The 17,490-nt window shown below is 41.3% G+C and overlaps 1 protein-coding gene across 2 annotated transcripts; it reads left to right on the top strand.

The window, feature by feature from the left end:
- Nucleotides 1-16,013, top strand: FBXW2 (F-box and WD repeat domain containing 2). Of its 2 annotated transcripts, none has more exons than XM_006130750.4 (7): nt 1-238; nt 2,911-3,420; nt 3,642-3,836; nt 7,179-7,312; nt 8,254-8,340; nt 9,107-9,276; nt 15,456-16,013. In XM_006130750.4, exons 2-7 carry the CDS (start codon nt 2,931-2,933, stop codon nt 15,742-15,744), a joined length of 1,365 nt encoding a protein of 454 aa, XP_006130812.1. In that variant the 5' UTR covers nt 1-238; nt 2,911-2,930; the 3' UTR covers nt 15,745-16,013. The 2 variants fall into 2 exon arrangements, with proteins under 2 accessions (XP_006130812.1, XP_006130813.1); XM_006130751.4 differs by having other exon boundaries at nt 234-367.
- The last annotated feature ends 1,477 nt before the right edge of the window (nt 16,014-17,490 follow it).

Below are 17,490 nucleotides of genomic sequence, written 5' to 3'. Positions count from 1 at the left end.
AGGCAGTGGCTGCCGTGGGCTTCGGTGGCAGTGGGGCCGAGCCCGGGCAGAGGGACGGGGCTGGAGCCAGCTTGTCCCGCAGGCTCCGGTGACGCGCGGCGGGGCAGCGACCGTCTGTGCGCGCGCGCGTGGCGGCGGGAGACATGGCTGCAGCGCGAGCCCGCTCCCGGGCGCGCTCCGGGGGGCCCAGCGAGATGCCACCTGCCGAGAGGTGCCCCGCGCCCGACGCCTACCTGAGGTGAGTGACGCCGGGACGTAGGACCACCGCCCTGGGCCCGTGAGCAGCCGGCTGTCGCTGCCAGGACCTGCCCCGCAGTTGGTGCCGCGCCAGGCTGTAACGTCTTTAGCCACGCTGGGGGAGCTGCTCGTGAGTAAGCAACTGATTAGTGGGTCTGCTCTGTACGTGGCCAACTGAACCCTTAACACGTTACTACCGCTGGGACTAGGAACAACAGACTGTCCAGTTAGCTGCTTGGCCCAAATCAGTAATGAAACAAGTGCTGGAAAACTCAGAACAAATTTCTGCAAAATTTGCAGACACAAGCGATGGGTGGGTCAACTGGATGTTAAGCTTTTGTTTTCCTACCCAAAATAATTAGAATAATTACTCAGAAACTGAAACAGATTTTGGTTAAAACCCAATAAAATTGAATTCCATTCCTTAGGCCATGTAATTAACTAGCTCTAGATTTTTGTGTGTACACCAAACAAGGATCAGAGATTTTAAGCACTTGCTACATGCTTTTCACGGAAAACTCTTCACCAGAGTGCAAAGTGGGAGTAGCTATGAGAAATTAACAAAACTCATAGTAAACTGTAGTCATGTCAGCTGTCTTCCCATAAAACTTTTTATTAATTTCGAAGCCGTTACTAATCTTGAGGAAAGTAAATTTTTGGTATCTGTAGGTGAATGTGCTTGTAAAACAAGTTGCTCTTCCTATAGATCTGCTGTTCTTTTAGTAATGTTTATGTTTGGAAAATATGAAGTATTCTCAAACACCAGTGCTGTCAGTAGAGGAAACTAAGGTGTTGACTGAACAGATAGACTTACACAGGTATTAAAAGCTAAAACTGTCTATACAATAACATCTACTGTTTGTAGCTCTAATGCAGAAAAGCTACAATTTCCTGGCATAGAGCAATTTCCTATGGCTAGAAAGTGTCTGGATCATTTAGGGTCTGTCCTTCATGACTGTTCTTTCCCTTCTTCCTTGCAATGCTTTTAGGATACTTACCTTATTTTGCTCTTAGAGACACATTTTTTCCAGAGTCTTGCAGTCTTAATACATGGGATTTTGATTTCTCAAACAAGCTCCAGCTATCTGTCTAATAGATTAAACAGTACAAGTGGATAGTGAGACACTTTTTGAAAGTAACTCGTGGTGATTTTAGTGACCTCAGTTTGAAGTGTTGCTTATTTGTCTAACCCTATAAGAATCTGTGCATAAAATCTTATGTACTTCTGTTTCAGTGTGTTATTAGCCTGCCTGAATGCATAGAGTTAAATCAGAGGAAGCTGTAAAAGAGAAACTCCTAGGTAAAGAAAGAATGGTGGAGACACTTGAAGTAAACAGATTCAGAAGAGGTTAAGATAACAGTGACTGAGCCATTAATTGGGAAGAAGCTATTTACATGGCTCCATCCCTGCTAGAATGCTTTATTCTTCCTCATGCTAAAACTAGGATTAAAGGAGGATACTAAATCATTGCAGAACCCCAGGCCTATAAAAGGGAGTTTGTTGAGTGAATTGCTAGGGAACATCAGTGAGAGCTGACAGGAATACAAAGACTCGCAAACTGAAAGGAGGAACTGAGATTTCACCAACCCAAAGATGGAGGGACCTGATTTAGGTAACTTTCGCCAAAGTTGTCAAGGAAAGGATTATAGGGTAGGTAAGAAAGAACATACATATAGATATTTATTGATTTTACTTTATGGTCTGTGTGCTTTTTATCCTTTCCTGAATAAGTGTTTTGAATAAAGAGTTTAGGGCAGGGCTACTCAACTTTGGAAGCCCCGGGGGGCCACAATGATACAGTACATGCTAAGGGCCACAACTTATATGTGGTTGCATATACATGCAAAAATATATCCAAATATATGCAAATACCTTCTTTCACGCTGATGGGCATGAATACAAACATTAAGGCAAGTCTGCACAACACACAGGCCCCACTTAAGTCAGTTCTGCTGATATAAAATGCAGTATTGCAATAATATGCAATATTTATCCAATTTCCACCCATATGACAGCACTTTTAATGAGCAAGGACAGTCCAGGAATTTAACTACTAAAGCACATATCAACAGAAGACCATTATATTGACTCCTTTTTTGTTTTGGCTCCCACCTGTGGTCCGCATGTTGAGCCCTGTCTGAACCCAAACTACGCCGCAGGTCGCAAACAAACGGTCCGCGGGCCACATGCGGGCTGGTTTAGGGATTCACTTTAATTAGCTGCTGTCCAATGTTCCTGGAGTGACAGATCTTACAAATGTCAAACCCCCATGGGGTTGTTGCATTAACACATTGGGAGATAGTGTGGCTGCTATCTGGAGATCCAGTCCTAAGGTAGCTAAAAAGCATGACTTTACCCAAAGAGAGGTAAAGGTAATGAAGCCTGTACTCAACAGGGACTAAAAAGGATTTAAACCACCATTCTCCTGAAAACATGACACTAGTCCTTAATAAAAGAAACATTAACTTACTCTGGCCAAATACATTTCCGAAGACCACTGAATCTCCTTTGTACTTACTCTATATTTATTGAATGAATGAAAGTACTTTTTCTACACTGACTTACTTTATCAATGTGTGAGGCTGAGAGTGCCAAAAAATCATGATTAAAGATGAAAAATGTATACATTTTCTTTTTGAACAGAACTAACACAATATTTTGATGTACCACAGGTAAATTTTTCCATAACCTTATGGAGAAAAAGGACTTTGAAGCATGGCTTGATAACATTTCTGTTACATTTCTTTCTCTGACGGAACTGCAGAAAAATGAAACTCTGGATAACCTGATTAGCTTGAGTGGAGCAGTCCAGCTCAGGCACCTCTCCAATAACCTAGAGATTCTCCTTAAGCGGGACTTCCTCAAACTCCTTCCACTGGAACTCAGTTTTTATTTGTTAAAATGGCTTGATCCTCAGACCTTACTCACATGTTGCCTCGTGTCAAAGCAGTGGAATAAGGTCATAAGTGCCTGCACAGAGGTGTGGCAAACTGCTTGTAAGAACTTGGGTTGGCAGATAGATGATTCTGTTCAGAACCCTCTGCATTGGAAGAAGGTTTACTTGAAGGCTATTTTAAGAATGAAGCAACTGAGAGACCATGAAGCCTTTGAGACATCCTCATTAATTGGACACAGTGCCAGAGTATATGCACTTTACTATAAAGATGGACTTCTCTGTACAGGTAGGAAGGCCAGTAGCCTATTATAATGTTTAAAGATTTCACATCTTTGAGTTTTACCATTTTTTGGTAATAAATAGAGTTTTTAATCTAGTTTAAATAAGTCTCACCCTGCATGAGTCAAGAGGAAATACTTAATTTAAGACGAATGTGGAAAACCTCAGTGTAACTCTGGGAATTTGTGTCACTATACTGTGCTCAGCTGTCTTGTTTTTAAACTGTAGGTTCAGATGACTTGTCTGCAAAGCTGTGGGATGTAAGCACAGGGCAGTGCATATATGGTATCCAGACACACACTTGTGCTACAGTGAAGTTTGATGAACAAAAGCTTGTAACAGGATCCTTTGATAACACGGTAGCCTGCTGGGAATGGAGCTCCGGGACCAAGATCCAACATTTCAGAGGGCATACAGGTGCAGGTATGCTGAGCTCTTATTCAACGTTTAAGTCCGCCAGTAAAATTGTGAATTCGTCCTGATCAAATTAGAAATGGAGATTGGAATTGGACCACTGTACAGCAGTGAATTTCTGCTGTGAGTTTCATGTCAGGAATCATGTTTCTCGTTATTTTGGTGGGGAACTTTCCAGAAAAAAAAAATCTGCAAAATAGGCCCACTGGCTCTACCTACGCTTTGGAGTAAGGCCTAGAGACTTAGGTGCACCCTGGTTTGCGGGGAGGAGTGATATAATTCTTAGGAATGTTAAATAATGATTAATAAGCTAATTGAGTAGTTGATGGAATGTCCATCGACTGCTCGATTAGTTGATAAGGGGGTTAGCTCCTGGGGGCGGCACTGCTTGTTAAATGCAGTAAGAGCCTGGGTGGCTCTGATACAGGGACAGCCGGGGGGGAGCGCGTAGTCAAGTAGTGACTCAACTACTCGACTAGTTGCTTACATCCCTAATAATTCTTGGTCTGCTTTGTGTCTGGAGCATAATTCGCCAGAGCAGGGTTTTGGAGGAAGGCTGAGGTTGAGCCAGTGGATCTGAACTTGCCATCCCAGGTAATCTCTTCATATCTTTTTTTGTCTGGAGAAGGTTACAGCTGATGTAACAGGCTGCAGTAGCAGCTGCAGATCCACATGGAGGGAGAATTCCCGCTTTAGAACCCTCTTCCAAGTCTACCTCCTGTTCAGCTTGGTTAACTGGACTAGTCGCTAGGTCCACAGTTTGCCCATTTGAGATGGAAGAGTATCTGGAATGTATTAATTCTGCTATATAAACATACACACTTACAAATTCATTTTGCACCAAGGACAGGAGGCTGCCCAGCAGAGGCTTTAAATAGGTTTTCAGAACAAGGTTATTTAAAACAGAATTACTTCTGGAATACCTACAATGGGGGCTGGCTTAAATAATTAGGTTTTAAATTCAAACACCAGTCAAAAAACAACCCTTATTAATTGAGATACTGTGCTAATTTCATAGAGAACTACCATTAGCCTTGGGATCTAAGCTTTAAGAGTTGGAAATAATATTCCTGATTTTAAAGTTACCATTTATCTGTTTGAACTAGAGCTGTTGATCAATCATGCGAGTTAATTAACTCAGATTAATAGCAATTTAAAAACAAACTTGTGGCTAATGGCATTTATGCAAGAGAGTGCTACCCCCTTCTTATTTACAGTGTCACCTGACAGTGAAAACAGAGTGCTTACATGGCACTTTTGTAGCTGGCGTTGTAAGGAATTTACATGCCAGATGTGCTCCTCACTTTGTGTGCCCTTCATGCTTCAGCCACCATTCCAGAGGACATGATTCCACACTGAACATAACATAAGAATGGCCTACTGGGTCAGACCAAAGCTCCTTCTAGCCCAATATCCTGTCTGCCAACAGTGACCACTGCCAGGTGCCCCAGAGTTGTGGACCGAAGACAATGATCAAGCAATTTGTCTCCTGCCATCCTTCTCCAGCCTGTGACAAACAGAGGCCAGGGGCACCATTCCTTACCCCCTGGCTAATAGCCTTTTATGGACCTAACCTCCATGAATTTTATCTAGCTCTTTTTTAAACTCTGTTATAGTCTGAGCCTTAACAGCCTCCTCTGGCAAGGAGTACCACAGGTTGACTGTGCGCTATGTGAAGAAGAACTTTCTTTTATTAGTTTTAAACCTGCTACCCATTAATTTCATTTGGTGTCCTCTAGTTCTTATATTATGGGAACAAGTACATAACTTTTCTTTATTCACCCTCTCCACACCACTCATGATTTTATATCTCTCTTATCATATCTCCCCTCAGTCTCCTCTTTTCTAAACTGAAAAAGTGCCAGGTTCTTTAGCCTCACCTCATATGGGACCTGTTCCAAACCCCTAATCATTTTAGTTGCTCTTTTCTGAACCTTTTCTAATGCCAAAATGTCTTTTTTGAGGTGAGGAGACCACATCTTACACAGTATTCAAGATGTGGGCGTACTATAGTTTGGTATAGGGGCAGTAAGATATTCTTCATCTTGTTTTCTATCCCTTTTTTAATGATTCATAGCATCCTATTTGCTTTTTTGACTGCCGCTGCACACTATGTGGAGGTTTTCAGAGAACTATCCATGATAACTCCAAGATCTCTTTCCTGATTCGTTGTAGCTAAATTAGCCTCCATCATATTGTATGTATAGTTGGGGTTATTTTTGCCAATGTGCATTACTTTACACTTATCAACATTAAATTTCATCTGCCATTTTGCCCAATCGCTGTGTTTGAGATCTTTTTGAAGTTCTTCACAGTCTGCTTTGGACTTTACTATCTTCAACAGTTTAGTATTGTCCACAAATTTTGCCACCTCACTGCTTACCCCTTTCTCTAGATAGTTTATGAATAAGTTGAATAGGATTGATCCTAGGACTGACCCTTGGGGAACACCACTAGTTACACCTCTCCGTTCTGAAAATTGGCCATTTATTCCTACCCTTTGTTTCCTGTCTTTTAACCAGTTCTCAATCCACGAAAGGATCTTCCCTCTTATCCAATGACAACCTAATTTACACAAGAGCTTTTGGTGAGGGACCTTGTCAAAGGCTTTCTAGATATCTAAGTAGTCTATATCTACTGGATCCCCCTTGTCCACATGTTTGTTAACCCCTTCAGAGAACTCTAATAGATTAGTTAGGCATGATTTTCCTTTACAGAAACCATGTTGATTTTTGCCCAACAAATTATGTTCTTCTGCATGTCTGACAATTTTATTTTACTATTGTTTTAACTAATTTGTCTGGTACTGACGTTAGACTTACTGGTCTGTAATTGCCAGGATCGTCTCTAGAGCCCTTTTAAAATATTGGCGTTATGTTAGCTGTCTTCCTGTCCTTGGGTACAGAAGCTGATTTAAAGGATAGGTTACAAACCACAGTTAATAGTTCCACAGTTTCATGTTTGAGTTCTTTCAGAACCCATGGGTAAATACCATCTGGTCCCAGTGATTTGTTACTGTTAACAAATGATGATGCTTGTTAAAAAAATACTGCTTTTTTTTTTTTTTTTTACAGTGCAATTAATTGTAATCAAAATTAAGTATAAAGTGAGCATTGTACACTGGTTTGTTGTAATTAAAATTATATTTGAAAATGTCGAAAATATTCAAAAACTATTGAAATAAATGGTATTCTGTTATTACCAATGTGATTAATCATGGAATTTCTTAAAATTACTTGACAGCCCTAGTTTGAACCATTAAAACCGTTGAAGATTGATGTTATTAGGGTTGCCATTTTAATGAGGATACATGAGGTGGTGCTACTTATTTAAAATCCTTTTTGCTTATAGTTTTTAGTGTGGACTACAACGATGAACTTGATGTTCTTGTCAGTGGTTCTGCAGACTTCACTGTGAAAGTGTGGGCCTTGTCAACAGGAATGTGCCTGAATACACTTACTGGACACACTGAATGGGTCACTAAGGTAGGGTTGTATTGATGTAGTCAAATCTTGCTTTGGAAGATAATACTGGAGTGTGTTTTACACACATTGCATGTCTCCTCAAGTGTAGTATGCCTTCTCTTGCAGCCATTCAGGGGGTGGACTGTCAGTAGCCATTAGAGATAAGCAGTTGACACAGGGATTGTCAGTTACAATTCATCAAAGAAAATTACTGTTAAGATTAAAAAAATAATCTTTTGAAAGAAGAGAGACAAGATAGGTGAGGTAATATCTTTTATTGGACCTACTTCTGCTGGTGAGAGAGACGGGCTTTTGACCCACAAAGGTCTTCAGGTCTTATTACCTCACCTATCTACTTTCTCTAATCTCCTGGAGCCAACACAGCTACAGCTATATTTCACAGAAGAGAGACTCACAGAAGCTGTAGTGAAAACTTTGCATCTGCTTACATGAAATAGTTCCTATAACAAAGTGAATGTGGTGCTTAGCATTCAATGTTTTATTCCAGGAATGAGTGTGATTGTACTGAAACCAAGCTTCTTTGAAAGGCATAAATACAATTAAAAAAGTGCTGCTTGTCTGTAAAGTGTAGTCAGAATAAAGGTGGCAAAGATTTCTCAAATGAGGAAACTGGAATACTTAGCTCTTAATTGGTCAGAGGAATTCTAGAGTCCTGTTTAACATGAGAGGGGATTTCTATCACAGTGAGTTGTCAGCAGTGGGAACACAAAGTCTTAATTGTTTGGAGTTCTTTTTGATAAAGTATTTTTCCTTGAAAAAACCTGTGCCCCAAAGGCACAATCATAGCCAAATTGCAAATATATTTAAACCATCATTACTCAAATTGTCAAAAAGCCAGAACAAATTTTTCATTACATTTGAATAGGTAGTTTTAACATTTTTCAAAATAGAAAATCTGCTTAGTGAACTTTAGATCTATTTATCCGTTTCTTCAATTGCAGGTGGTTTTGCAGAAGTGTAAAGTTAAATCTCTTATGCATAGTCCTGGAGATTACATTCTTTTAAGTGCAGATAAGTATGAAATCAAGGTATGTACTATGTCTGTTTAAATGTGTACCACAGTGCGGAGAAGTAAAATACTGTCTGCATTTAGGGCATGCAGTGGCGTTTATAAAAACACATAGGCTGTGGGGGAAAATTGTAAATGAAGAGTTGTATATAAGACAAATGGCTTTTTGAAAGCTGGTACTGGTCTCTGCTTTTCTTTGTATTTTAAGACCGAGTACCAGATGGCTGTGTGCATTAAATAGGTAGCTCTGGGTTTGTAGTAAGGCCAAACTTACTCTCTCAAGTGTACTCTTGTTGCAAACTTTTCTTCAGTGGAGGTGTGTGAAGATTGGGAGGAGGAGTTGTGATTTTAATAAGTAGTTTAGAGCTGCGCACTTAAGAAATGTGCTTGTTGGGAGTTAACTTTCTCTACCCAATCAGATAGTTAGTTAAAACAGTTAAGAGGACTAGTAAAAGCTTTAGGTGAAATATTTGTTGTTGCTATACCTAGTCTGTTTTCTTGTTCATTTAATCTGTATGCAAGACACTAGAGCCCCTTCAATAGAACCCTTCAGGCTTAAGTCAAGACATGCGCTATCAGTACTGTTGTTCTTCTGTAGACCGAAAGGAAGGAGAACTTGAGAACCACTACATTCTTTTTGGAGTCATGAACTCCACTTCCAGAAATTTTATAGCTTATCTAAAGACACCACCCTATAAATAAGTGCAAAGCAATTGCTTGCTCTATGTTCATGTATCAATTTACAGTTTGAGCTGCTTAACAATGGATTTTTTTTTAAATTGTAGATTTGGCCTATTGGAAGAGAAATAAACTGTAAATGCTTAAAAACCCTGTCTGTATCTGAAGATCGCAGCATCTCGCTGCAGCCCAGACTGCACTTTGATGGTAAATATATAGTGTGCAGTTCAGCTCTAGGATTGTACCAGTGGGACTTTGCCAGCTACAATATTCTCAGGTAAATCTTTCAGTTTGAGACTAATGTGCACGTGAAGCTTTATTGTTGAAATTGAAGAAAACAATCTGGTTCAAACCCACTATGGTAGACTTTCTGGAAATGTCAGAACACAGTGGTTGCAAATCACATACAACTTTGATATGAAAATACTGTAAACATGTACTTTGATTTAATTTACCCACTTTCATCCTCGTTGAACTTATTGGGCTTTATTGTGTCAGTTGTTACACAATCAAATGTTATGCTAGTTTTATCTTGCCCCAGGGTCTAGTACTCTTTTGTCTCTGATAGGAATAATCTATATTGCAACTTTTCAGTCTAAATTGCTGATCCTGCTTACTGCAGTTGTGTAAATAAGAACCAGCAGAGGCATGAAGCTTGGTTTTGGAGGGAGAATCTCTCATTGCTCTCTGTTGGCCCACTGATCACACCACAGAGCCATTTGATGGGACAAGACAGCATAAGGACCAACTCTGGTGAAACAAAAGTCAGGACTGTGCAGCACTTCTAAGACTAACAAGATGGTTTATTAGGTGATGAGATTTCATGGGCCAGACCCACTTCCTCAGATCAAATTGTGGAAGAAAATTGGCATGACCATATATACCAAAGGGATACAATCAAAAAAAGTGAACACACATAAAAGAGACAAATCAGATTTTAGAACAGGGCGGGGATGAGTGGGGGAGGTTAATGTCTATGAGATAATGACATTAGAGGTGATAATTGGGGAAGCTATCTTTGTGATGGGTAAGGTAATTAGCATCTTTGTTAAGGCCCATTTGTAAAGTGTCAAATTTAAGCATGAATGACAGTTCAGAGGCTTCTCTTTGAAGTCTTGTGTTAAAGTCTCTTTGAAGCAGAATGCAGGTAGTCAGGTCTTTGAGACAATGTCCAGACTCCAAAAAGGGGAGACTCCATATAAGTGTACGATTATCAAGTGCTCCTACGAGGGAATATTTTCAGAAGTGCCCTAGTCCCACTGACTTTCAAGGAGACTTAGGCTTCAAGGCCCAGATCCTTGGGTATGTAGTTGTCTACCTTATGTTGAAATCATTTGGCAGTTAAGCATCTTTTGAGAATCTGGACCCAAAGTACCGGTCAGCTTTTGGAAATCTTATCCTCCTTTCAAATTGTCAATTGAGAATAAGCACTCAGTTTGAGATTCCTATTTAGGACAACTCTGTGTGTTTGTTTTGAAGATTAAGCATGTGCTGACTCTAGCAAATGTTGTTTTCTTCCCCAAATTACATCACTGCTTGATTACTTTTTAGTTTATTCTGTACACACCCTTCCCTGTGCTGATTGTTGTTCCAATATCCTGCCATTTATTTTCAGTCTCACTCTACCTGGCCTCCTTGCTCCCTCATCTTCTACCTTCTCCTTTGCCTGTCATTATAATGCAGGGGAACCCTTTCCCCTTGCCTCTTTAGCTAAGCTCCTCTAGACTAATCTCATCCAAAATTAAACAAACAGCTTTGTACTAGCACGTGGTGCAAACATGGAGTTAAGGAATCTCTCTCTGGATGGAGACCAGTACATTAAGGCCTTGACTATTGCTAGGGACCACAGGTGTAAAACAATAGTCATATTGGATTATTAACCTAAAAGTTCATCTTTCTGTTAAAGCAGTTCTATTTTTTTGAGCTTGGATGGAAGCTAGAATCCTTGTTTTTGACTTGTGCCTCTCTGGTTTCCTATATTAGAAAAAATCTGAGTTGCAGTGTTGCAGGGGAACACTTAAGTGACTCTGTGTTAATAAGGATACTTGACTCTTCCGTGGTAATACGATTGAAACACTACTCTGGTTACGCTATATGTAGATGACGGGTGGTGGTGGTTGGGGACTCCCTCCTAAGAGGGACTGAGTCATCCAGCTGCCGTCTGGACCTGGAATCTCGAGAGGTGTGCTACTTACCGGGAGCTCGAATTCAGGATGTGACTGAGAGGCTTACCAAACTGATCAAACCTTCGGATCACTACCCCTTCCTGCTTTGCCACATGGGAACTAATGATACGGCCAAGAATGACCTTGAGCGGTTACTGCGGATTATGTAGCGCTGGGAAGAAGGATCCAAGAATTCGGCGCGCAAGTGGTGTTCTCGTCCATCTTTCCTGTTGAAGAGAAAGGACTGGGCAGGGACTGTCAAATTAAGGAAGTAAATGCGTGGTTGTGCAGGTGGTATCGCAGAGAGGGCTTTGGTTTCTTCAACCATGGGACTCTGTTCTGGGCACAAGGATTGTTAGGAAGAGATGGGATCCACATAACCAAGAGGGGAAAGACCATCTTCGCGGACAGGCTTGCAAACCTAGTGAGGAGGGCTTTAAACTAGGTTCGTTCAGGGATGGTGACCAAAACCCTGAGGGGAGTGGGAAAGTTGGATACCGGGAAGAAATGCAAAGAGGAACGAGCAAGAAAGGAGGACCCCTGATTCGAATGGAGAAGATAGGGCGATCAACTGGTTATCTGAGGTGTTTGTACACTAATGCGAGAAGCCTGGACAACAAATAGGAAGAACTGGAGGCCGTGGCCGAGTCCAAGAAATATGATTTAATTGGGATAACAGAGACTTGGTGGGATGACTCACATGACTGGAATGCTGTCATGGAAGGGTATAGACTGTTCAGGAAGAACAGGCAGGGGAGAAAAGGAGGAAGAGTTGCACTATAAGTAAGAGAGCACTACGATTGCTCTGAACTTCAATATATAGACGGGGGGAAAAACCTGTTCAGAGTCTATTGGTTAAGTTTAGAGGTGCAAACAACATCAGTGATGCTGTGGTTGATCTCTACTACAGCCACCGAAGCAGGTGGATGAGGTAGATGAGGCTTTCTTTGGACAACTGAGAGAAGCTTCCAGATTGCAGGCCTTGGTTCTTGTGGGGGAATTTAATCACCCTGACACCTGTTGGGAAACCAATATGGCAGTACACAGGCAATCCAGGAAGTTTTTGGAGAATGTTGGGGATAACTTCTTGGTACAAGTGCTGAAGGCTCCAACCAGGGGCCGTGCACACCTTGACCTTCTGCTCACAAACAGGGAGGAACTAGTAGGGGAAGTAGAGGTGGGTGACAACCTGGGAAGCAGGGATCATGAGATGGTAGATTTCAGGATCCTGACCAAAGGAAGAAAAGAGAGTAGTAAAATACGTACCTTGGACTTCAGAAAAGTAGATTTTGACTCCTTCAGAGACCTGATGGGTAGAATCCCCTGGGATGCTAACATGAAGGGAAAGGAGTCCAGGACAGCTGGCAGTATTTTAAAGAAGCCTTATTGAAGGCACAGAAAGAAACCACCCCGATGCGTAGCAAGAGAGGCAAACATGGTAGGAGACCGGATTGGCTTACAGGGGAAATCCTTGGTGATCTTAAGCACAAAAAGGAAGCTTACAAAAAGTGGAAACTTGGACAAATGTCCAGGGAGGGGTTTAAATGTATAGCTTGAGAATGCTGGTGGGTTATCAGGAAGGCAAAAGCGCACGTGGAATTGCGACTGGCAAAGGATGTGAAGGATAACAAGAAAGGTTTCTACAGGCATGTTAACAAGAAGAAGGTGATCAGAGAGGGTGTGGGGCCCCTACTGGATAAAGAAGGTAACCTAGTGACAGATGATGTAGGGGAAGCTGAATTACTCAATGCTTTCTTTGTTTCTGTATTCGTGGACAAGGTCTGCTCTCAGACTAATGCGCTAAGTGACGCAAGATGGGATGAAAATCGACAGCCCTTGGTGGGGAAAGAACAGGTTAGAAACTATTTAGAGAAGCTAAACATACACAAATCCATGGGTCCAGACTTAATGCATCCGAGGATACTGAGGGAGTTGGCAAATGTCATTGAGTAGCCTTTGGCCATTATTTTTGAAAAGTCATGGAGATCAGGAGAGGTCCTGGATGATTGGAAAAAGGCAAATGTAGTGACCATCTTCAAAAAAGGGAAGGAGGACGATCCAGGGAACTATAGGCCGGTCAGTCTTACCTCGGTTCCTGGAAAAATCATGGAAGGGATCCTTAAGGAATCCATTTTGAGGCACTTGGAAGAGAGGAATGTGATTAGGAATAGTCAGCATGGATTCACAAAGGGCAAGTCGTGCCTGACCAATCTGATTAGTTTCTATGATGAGGTAACTGGCTCTGTGGACGTGGGAAAGTCGTTGGATGTGATATACTTTGACTTTAGCGAGGCTTTTGATAGTCTCCCACAATATTCTTGCCAGCAACTTAAGGGACTATGGATTGGATAAATGGATGGTAAGATGGATAGAAAGCTGGCTAGAAGGCCGGGCCCAGCGGCTAGTGATCAATGGCTCGATGTCAGCATGGTGGTCGGTTTCTAGCGGAGTGCCCCAAGGTTCGGTTCTAGGACCAGTTTTGTTCAATATCTTTATTAATGACCTGGATGAGGGGATGGATTGTACCCTCAGCAAGTTTTTAGATGACACTAAGCGAGGGGGAGAGGTAGATACGCTTGAGGGCAGAGATAGGGTCCAGAGTGACTTAGACAAATTGGAGGATTGGGCCACAAGAAATCTGATGAGGTTCAACAAGGACAAGTGCAGAGTCCTGCACTTGGGACGGGAGAATCCCAAGCATTGTTACAGGCTGAGGACCAACCAGCTAAGTAGTAGTTCTGCAGAAAAGGACCTGGGGGTTACAGTGGATGATAAGCTGGATGAGAGTCAACAGTGTGCCCTTGTAGCCAAGAAAGCTAATGGCATATTAGGTTGCATTAAGAGGAGCATTGCCAGCAGATCCGGAGATGTCATTATTCCCCTTTATTCGGCTCTGGTGAGGCCACATCTGGAGCATTGTGTCCAGTTCTAGGCCCCCAACTACAAAAAGGATGTGGATGCATTGGAGAGGGTCCAGCGGAGGGCAACCAAAATGATTAGGGGGCTGGAGCATATGACCTATGAGGAGAGGCTGCGGGATTTGGGTCTGTTTAGTCTGCAGAAGCAAAGTGTGAGGGGGGATTTGATAGCAGCCTGCAACTTTCTGAAGGGAGCTTCCAAAGAGGGTGGAGAAAGGCTATTCTCAGTGGTGACAGATGGCAGAACAAGGAGCAATGGTCTCAAGTTGCGGTGTGAGAGGTCCAGGTTGGATATTAGAAAAAACTATTTCACTAGGAGAGTGGTGAAGCACTGGAATGTGTTGCCTAGGGAAGTAGTGGAGTCTCCATCCCTAGAGGTGTTTAAGTCACAACTTGACAAAGCCCTGGCTGGGTTGAGTAAGTTGGGATTGGTCCTGCCTAAAGCAGGGGGCTGGATTTGATGACCTTCTGAAGTCTTTTCCAGCTCTATGATTCTATGACATTTCATTTCCAAGATACGCTCTTTTCTACCTCCCAATACCTAAGAGCATTTTAAAATATCACACAGATTTCTAACAATATAAATTCTAGATTGAGGGCTGGGGATAGAACTGGCTCCAGCAGCATGTGTTATATTCTTTCTAAGTTTTATAATGAGACCTCATGTTAATACACCTAAATCCTTCCTTTCTCCTAAACAAAGTAACTAAAGGTGTGAAGGTGTGTATATATTTAATTTCCCTGTACAAGGTAAGTGAAGTGCAAAAAGAAGAGGAAAGGAAGTACTTTTTAAAACTACAGTTATTTTAAGATACTTGCAGCAAGCGAAAAATAGTTATTTCCTGACAAAGACAGATTAATGCAAACAATTAACATTTCAAATGAGATATTTGTAAGTAAAGCTGCATTTCTGGTTGTGGTCACAAGGGAGCATTACATTCTTGTATTTTATCTTGCCAAAACAATATTTAATTTCTAGGTTAGATTTACACCAGCCTTTCTTCAGTTATTTTCAGATACAGCTATCTTGAGTGGTTTGTACCTTCTTAAAAATGAAGATGACACTCAAGTACAAGAACTTCACATTCCTTAATTGATTTCTGTAGGAATAGCAAGCTTTCTGTAAACCCGAAAGTGCCCAAATTTGGCACATGTGCTACTATAGTGATTTAATGCAGTCCTTTCTTGTGGAAACTTATTATAAGACTTGTTTTTTGTTGAAAGGAAGACTTTCATCTACTCTCATAAAGTTTGAAATGGGGAATCTTAAATACAAAGTCAGAACTAGACTTACAGGAATGGATTAAGGCAGATTGGCAAATCTTTAGGGAAACTCTATCTACTTCTTCCTTAAACACTTTCTTGTTTTTCAGGGTCATCAAACCTGCTGATTTTGCAAACCTGTCCTTGCTGGGCTTTGGAGACATATTTGCCCTACTGTTTGACAACAAATACTTGTATATAATGGACTTGAGGACAGAAAAACTGATTAGCCGCTGGCCCCTGCCGGAATATAGGAAGTCAAAGAGAGGTTCAAGCTTTTTGGCTGGAGAAATGTCTTGGCTAAATGGACTAGATGGCCAAAATGACATGGGTCTGGTTTTTGCCACCAGTATGCCAGACCACAGTATTCATTTAGTATTGTGGAAAGAACATGGCTGAAGATGTCGCAAGCTATTCATGAGTCTGGGACTGGAAGCAGCGTGTCCATGAAAGAAGATTTTGCATGAACCAAAGTTGCACACCTAATGGTATCATCATGCAATGCACAATCATTTACCATTTGTTTTCTAGGGCATTTGGGAGAGATGAGCTTGTTTTGACGTAACACAGCACAGCATGCTAACAATATTTGCCACTGAATTTCATCTGTACTCTTATTTGGATTTTCTTGACAAAGTATAGATTATAAAATTTTAAAATCACTTGGATCAGTTAAGTGTAAAATGAAATGGTGTTTGATCTGAAAGATATCTGCCCTATATCGTTTGCTGAAACGGAAAGTGAAGCTACTATCTTGCGATAGCATTTTAGTCATATAGTGGCAAGTGCTAATCCCACTATTAAAACTGCACCAGAATACTCTCCGTGCACAACTACATGATTTCCTCAACTATCAGTCACTTCAGGAACTTGGTGTCTCCTAATTGTAGCTTTAAACTCTTGGCACCTGAAGTCAAGGGATCAGTAAAGTTCTTTTGCCTCTGTCAGAATATTTCTTGATGACAGCTATAGCTTGTTCTGCTTTAAGTAGAGAGCTGTGCTGATGTGATATTTCCTTCCCTGGGCCAAAATCATAAACATAATCAGCACATATAACTGCAGGATTTGAACTTGGATAATTTTTGAGGGAGTGTTTTTCCACAATTCACTGCTGGAGTGGAGCTGGAACAGTCTCTTCTGGAACACAGTAAAACTAACGTTCAAGTTTAGTATGCAATTACACAGTTATTGAACAAATATTTTGGACCATTTCTTGGTCTTTCCTCAGGGACTGAAACACTGAGTATTTATTTGCACAAAATTCTGCAACAGTTCACTGACTATGGATTCACTAACATTGTGTAACTGATTTCTAGAATTTGATTGCTAGAGCACAGCTTAAGCCATACATTTAGGGAAAACATTGAAGGGAAGGTAACTTGTTTAAGCACTCGGCAGCAGGCTTCAGGTGACATCTAGGTCTGTCCACCATCCAACATATTAGTGTGCTTATAATAAATTCAAAGTACCTGTTAAATCTGGAGTAGAGATGAAAATGGAGTTTATTCACAGAATTCAGAATATGAAAAAATACAGCTAAATTAATCCATTGTGCTCTTCTCTGACTAGTGGTGGTAGGCCTGACTAATGGAAAAACTTTTAATGAATATTTTAATAGTATATATTCATCAGGCGTTATGATGAAACTGACTTGTGTAAGAACGGCCATATTTGGTTAGATGAAAGGTCCATCTAGCTCAGTATTCTGTCTTCTGACAGTGACCAATGCCAGGTGCCCCAGAGGGAGTAAAACAGAACAGGGAATCATCATATGATCCCTCCCCTGTTTCCCATTCCCAGCTTCTGACAGAGGCTAGGGCAAACATTATGATATGATAGGAGATTGCCTATCTCCTAGAACTGGAAGGGACCTTGAAAGGTCATTGAGTCCTAACCCCTGCTTTCACAGCAGGACCAAGTACCATCCCTGACAGATTTTTTGCCCCAAATGGCCTCCTCAAGGATTAGAGCTCTCAATGCTGCGTTTAGCAGGCCAATGCTCAAAGCATTGAACTATCCCTCCACCCTAACCCTAACTATTACCATTCCTACCCATCCTGACTAATAGCCATTAATGGACCTACCCTCCGTGAATTTATCTAGTTCTTTTTTGAGTACGGTTAAAGTCCTGGTCTTCACAACATC

This window comes from Pelodiscus sinensis, chromosome 22 (genome assembly GCF_049634645.1).
Source record: "Pelodiscus sinensis isolate JC-2024 chromosome 22, ASM4963464v1, whole genome shotgun sequence".
Lineage (NCBI taxonomy): Eukaryota > Metazoa > Chordata > Testudines > Trionychidae > Pelodiscus > Pelodiscus sinensis.
Note: the sequence above shows the minus strand (reverse complement) of the source record. Positions and strands in the feature narration are given on the sequence as shown.

Coding starts and splice junctions, on each gene's coding strand:
- FBXW2 (XM_006130750.4), top strand. CDS start 2,931: ATGGAGAAAAAGGACTTTGAAGCATGGCTTGATAACATTTCTGTTACA. Junction 3,837..7,178: donor CAGAGGGCATACAGGTGCAG/GTATGCTGAGCT, acceptor TTTTGCTTATAG/TTTTTAGTGTGGACTACAAC. Junction 7,313..8,253: donor ACACTGAATGGGTCACTAAG/GTAGGGTTGTAT, acceptor CTTCAATTGCAG/GTGGTTTTGCAGAAGTGTAA.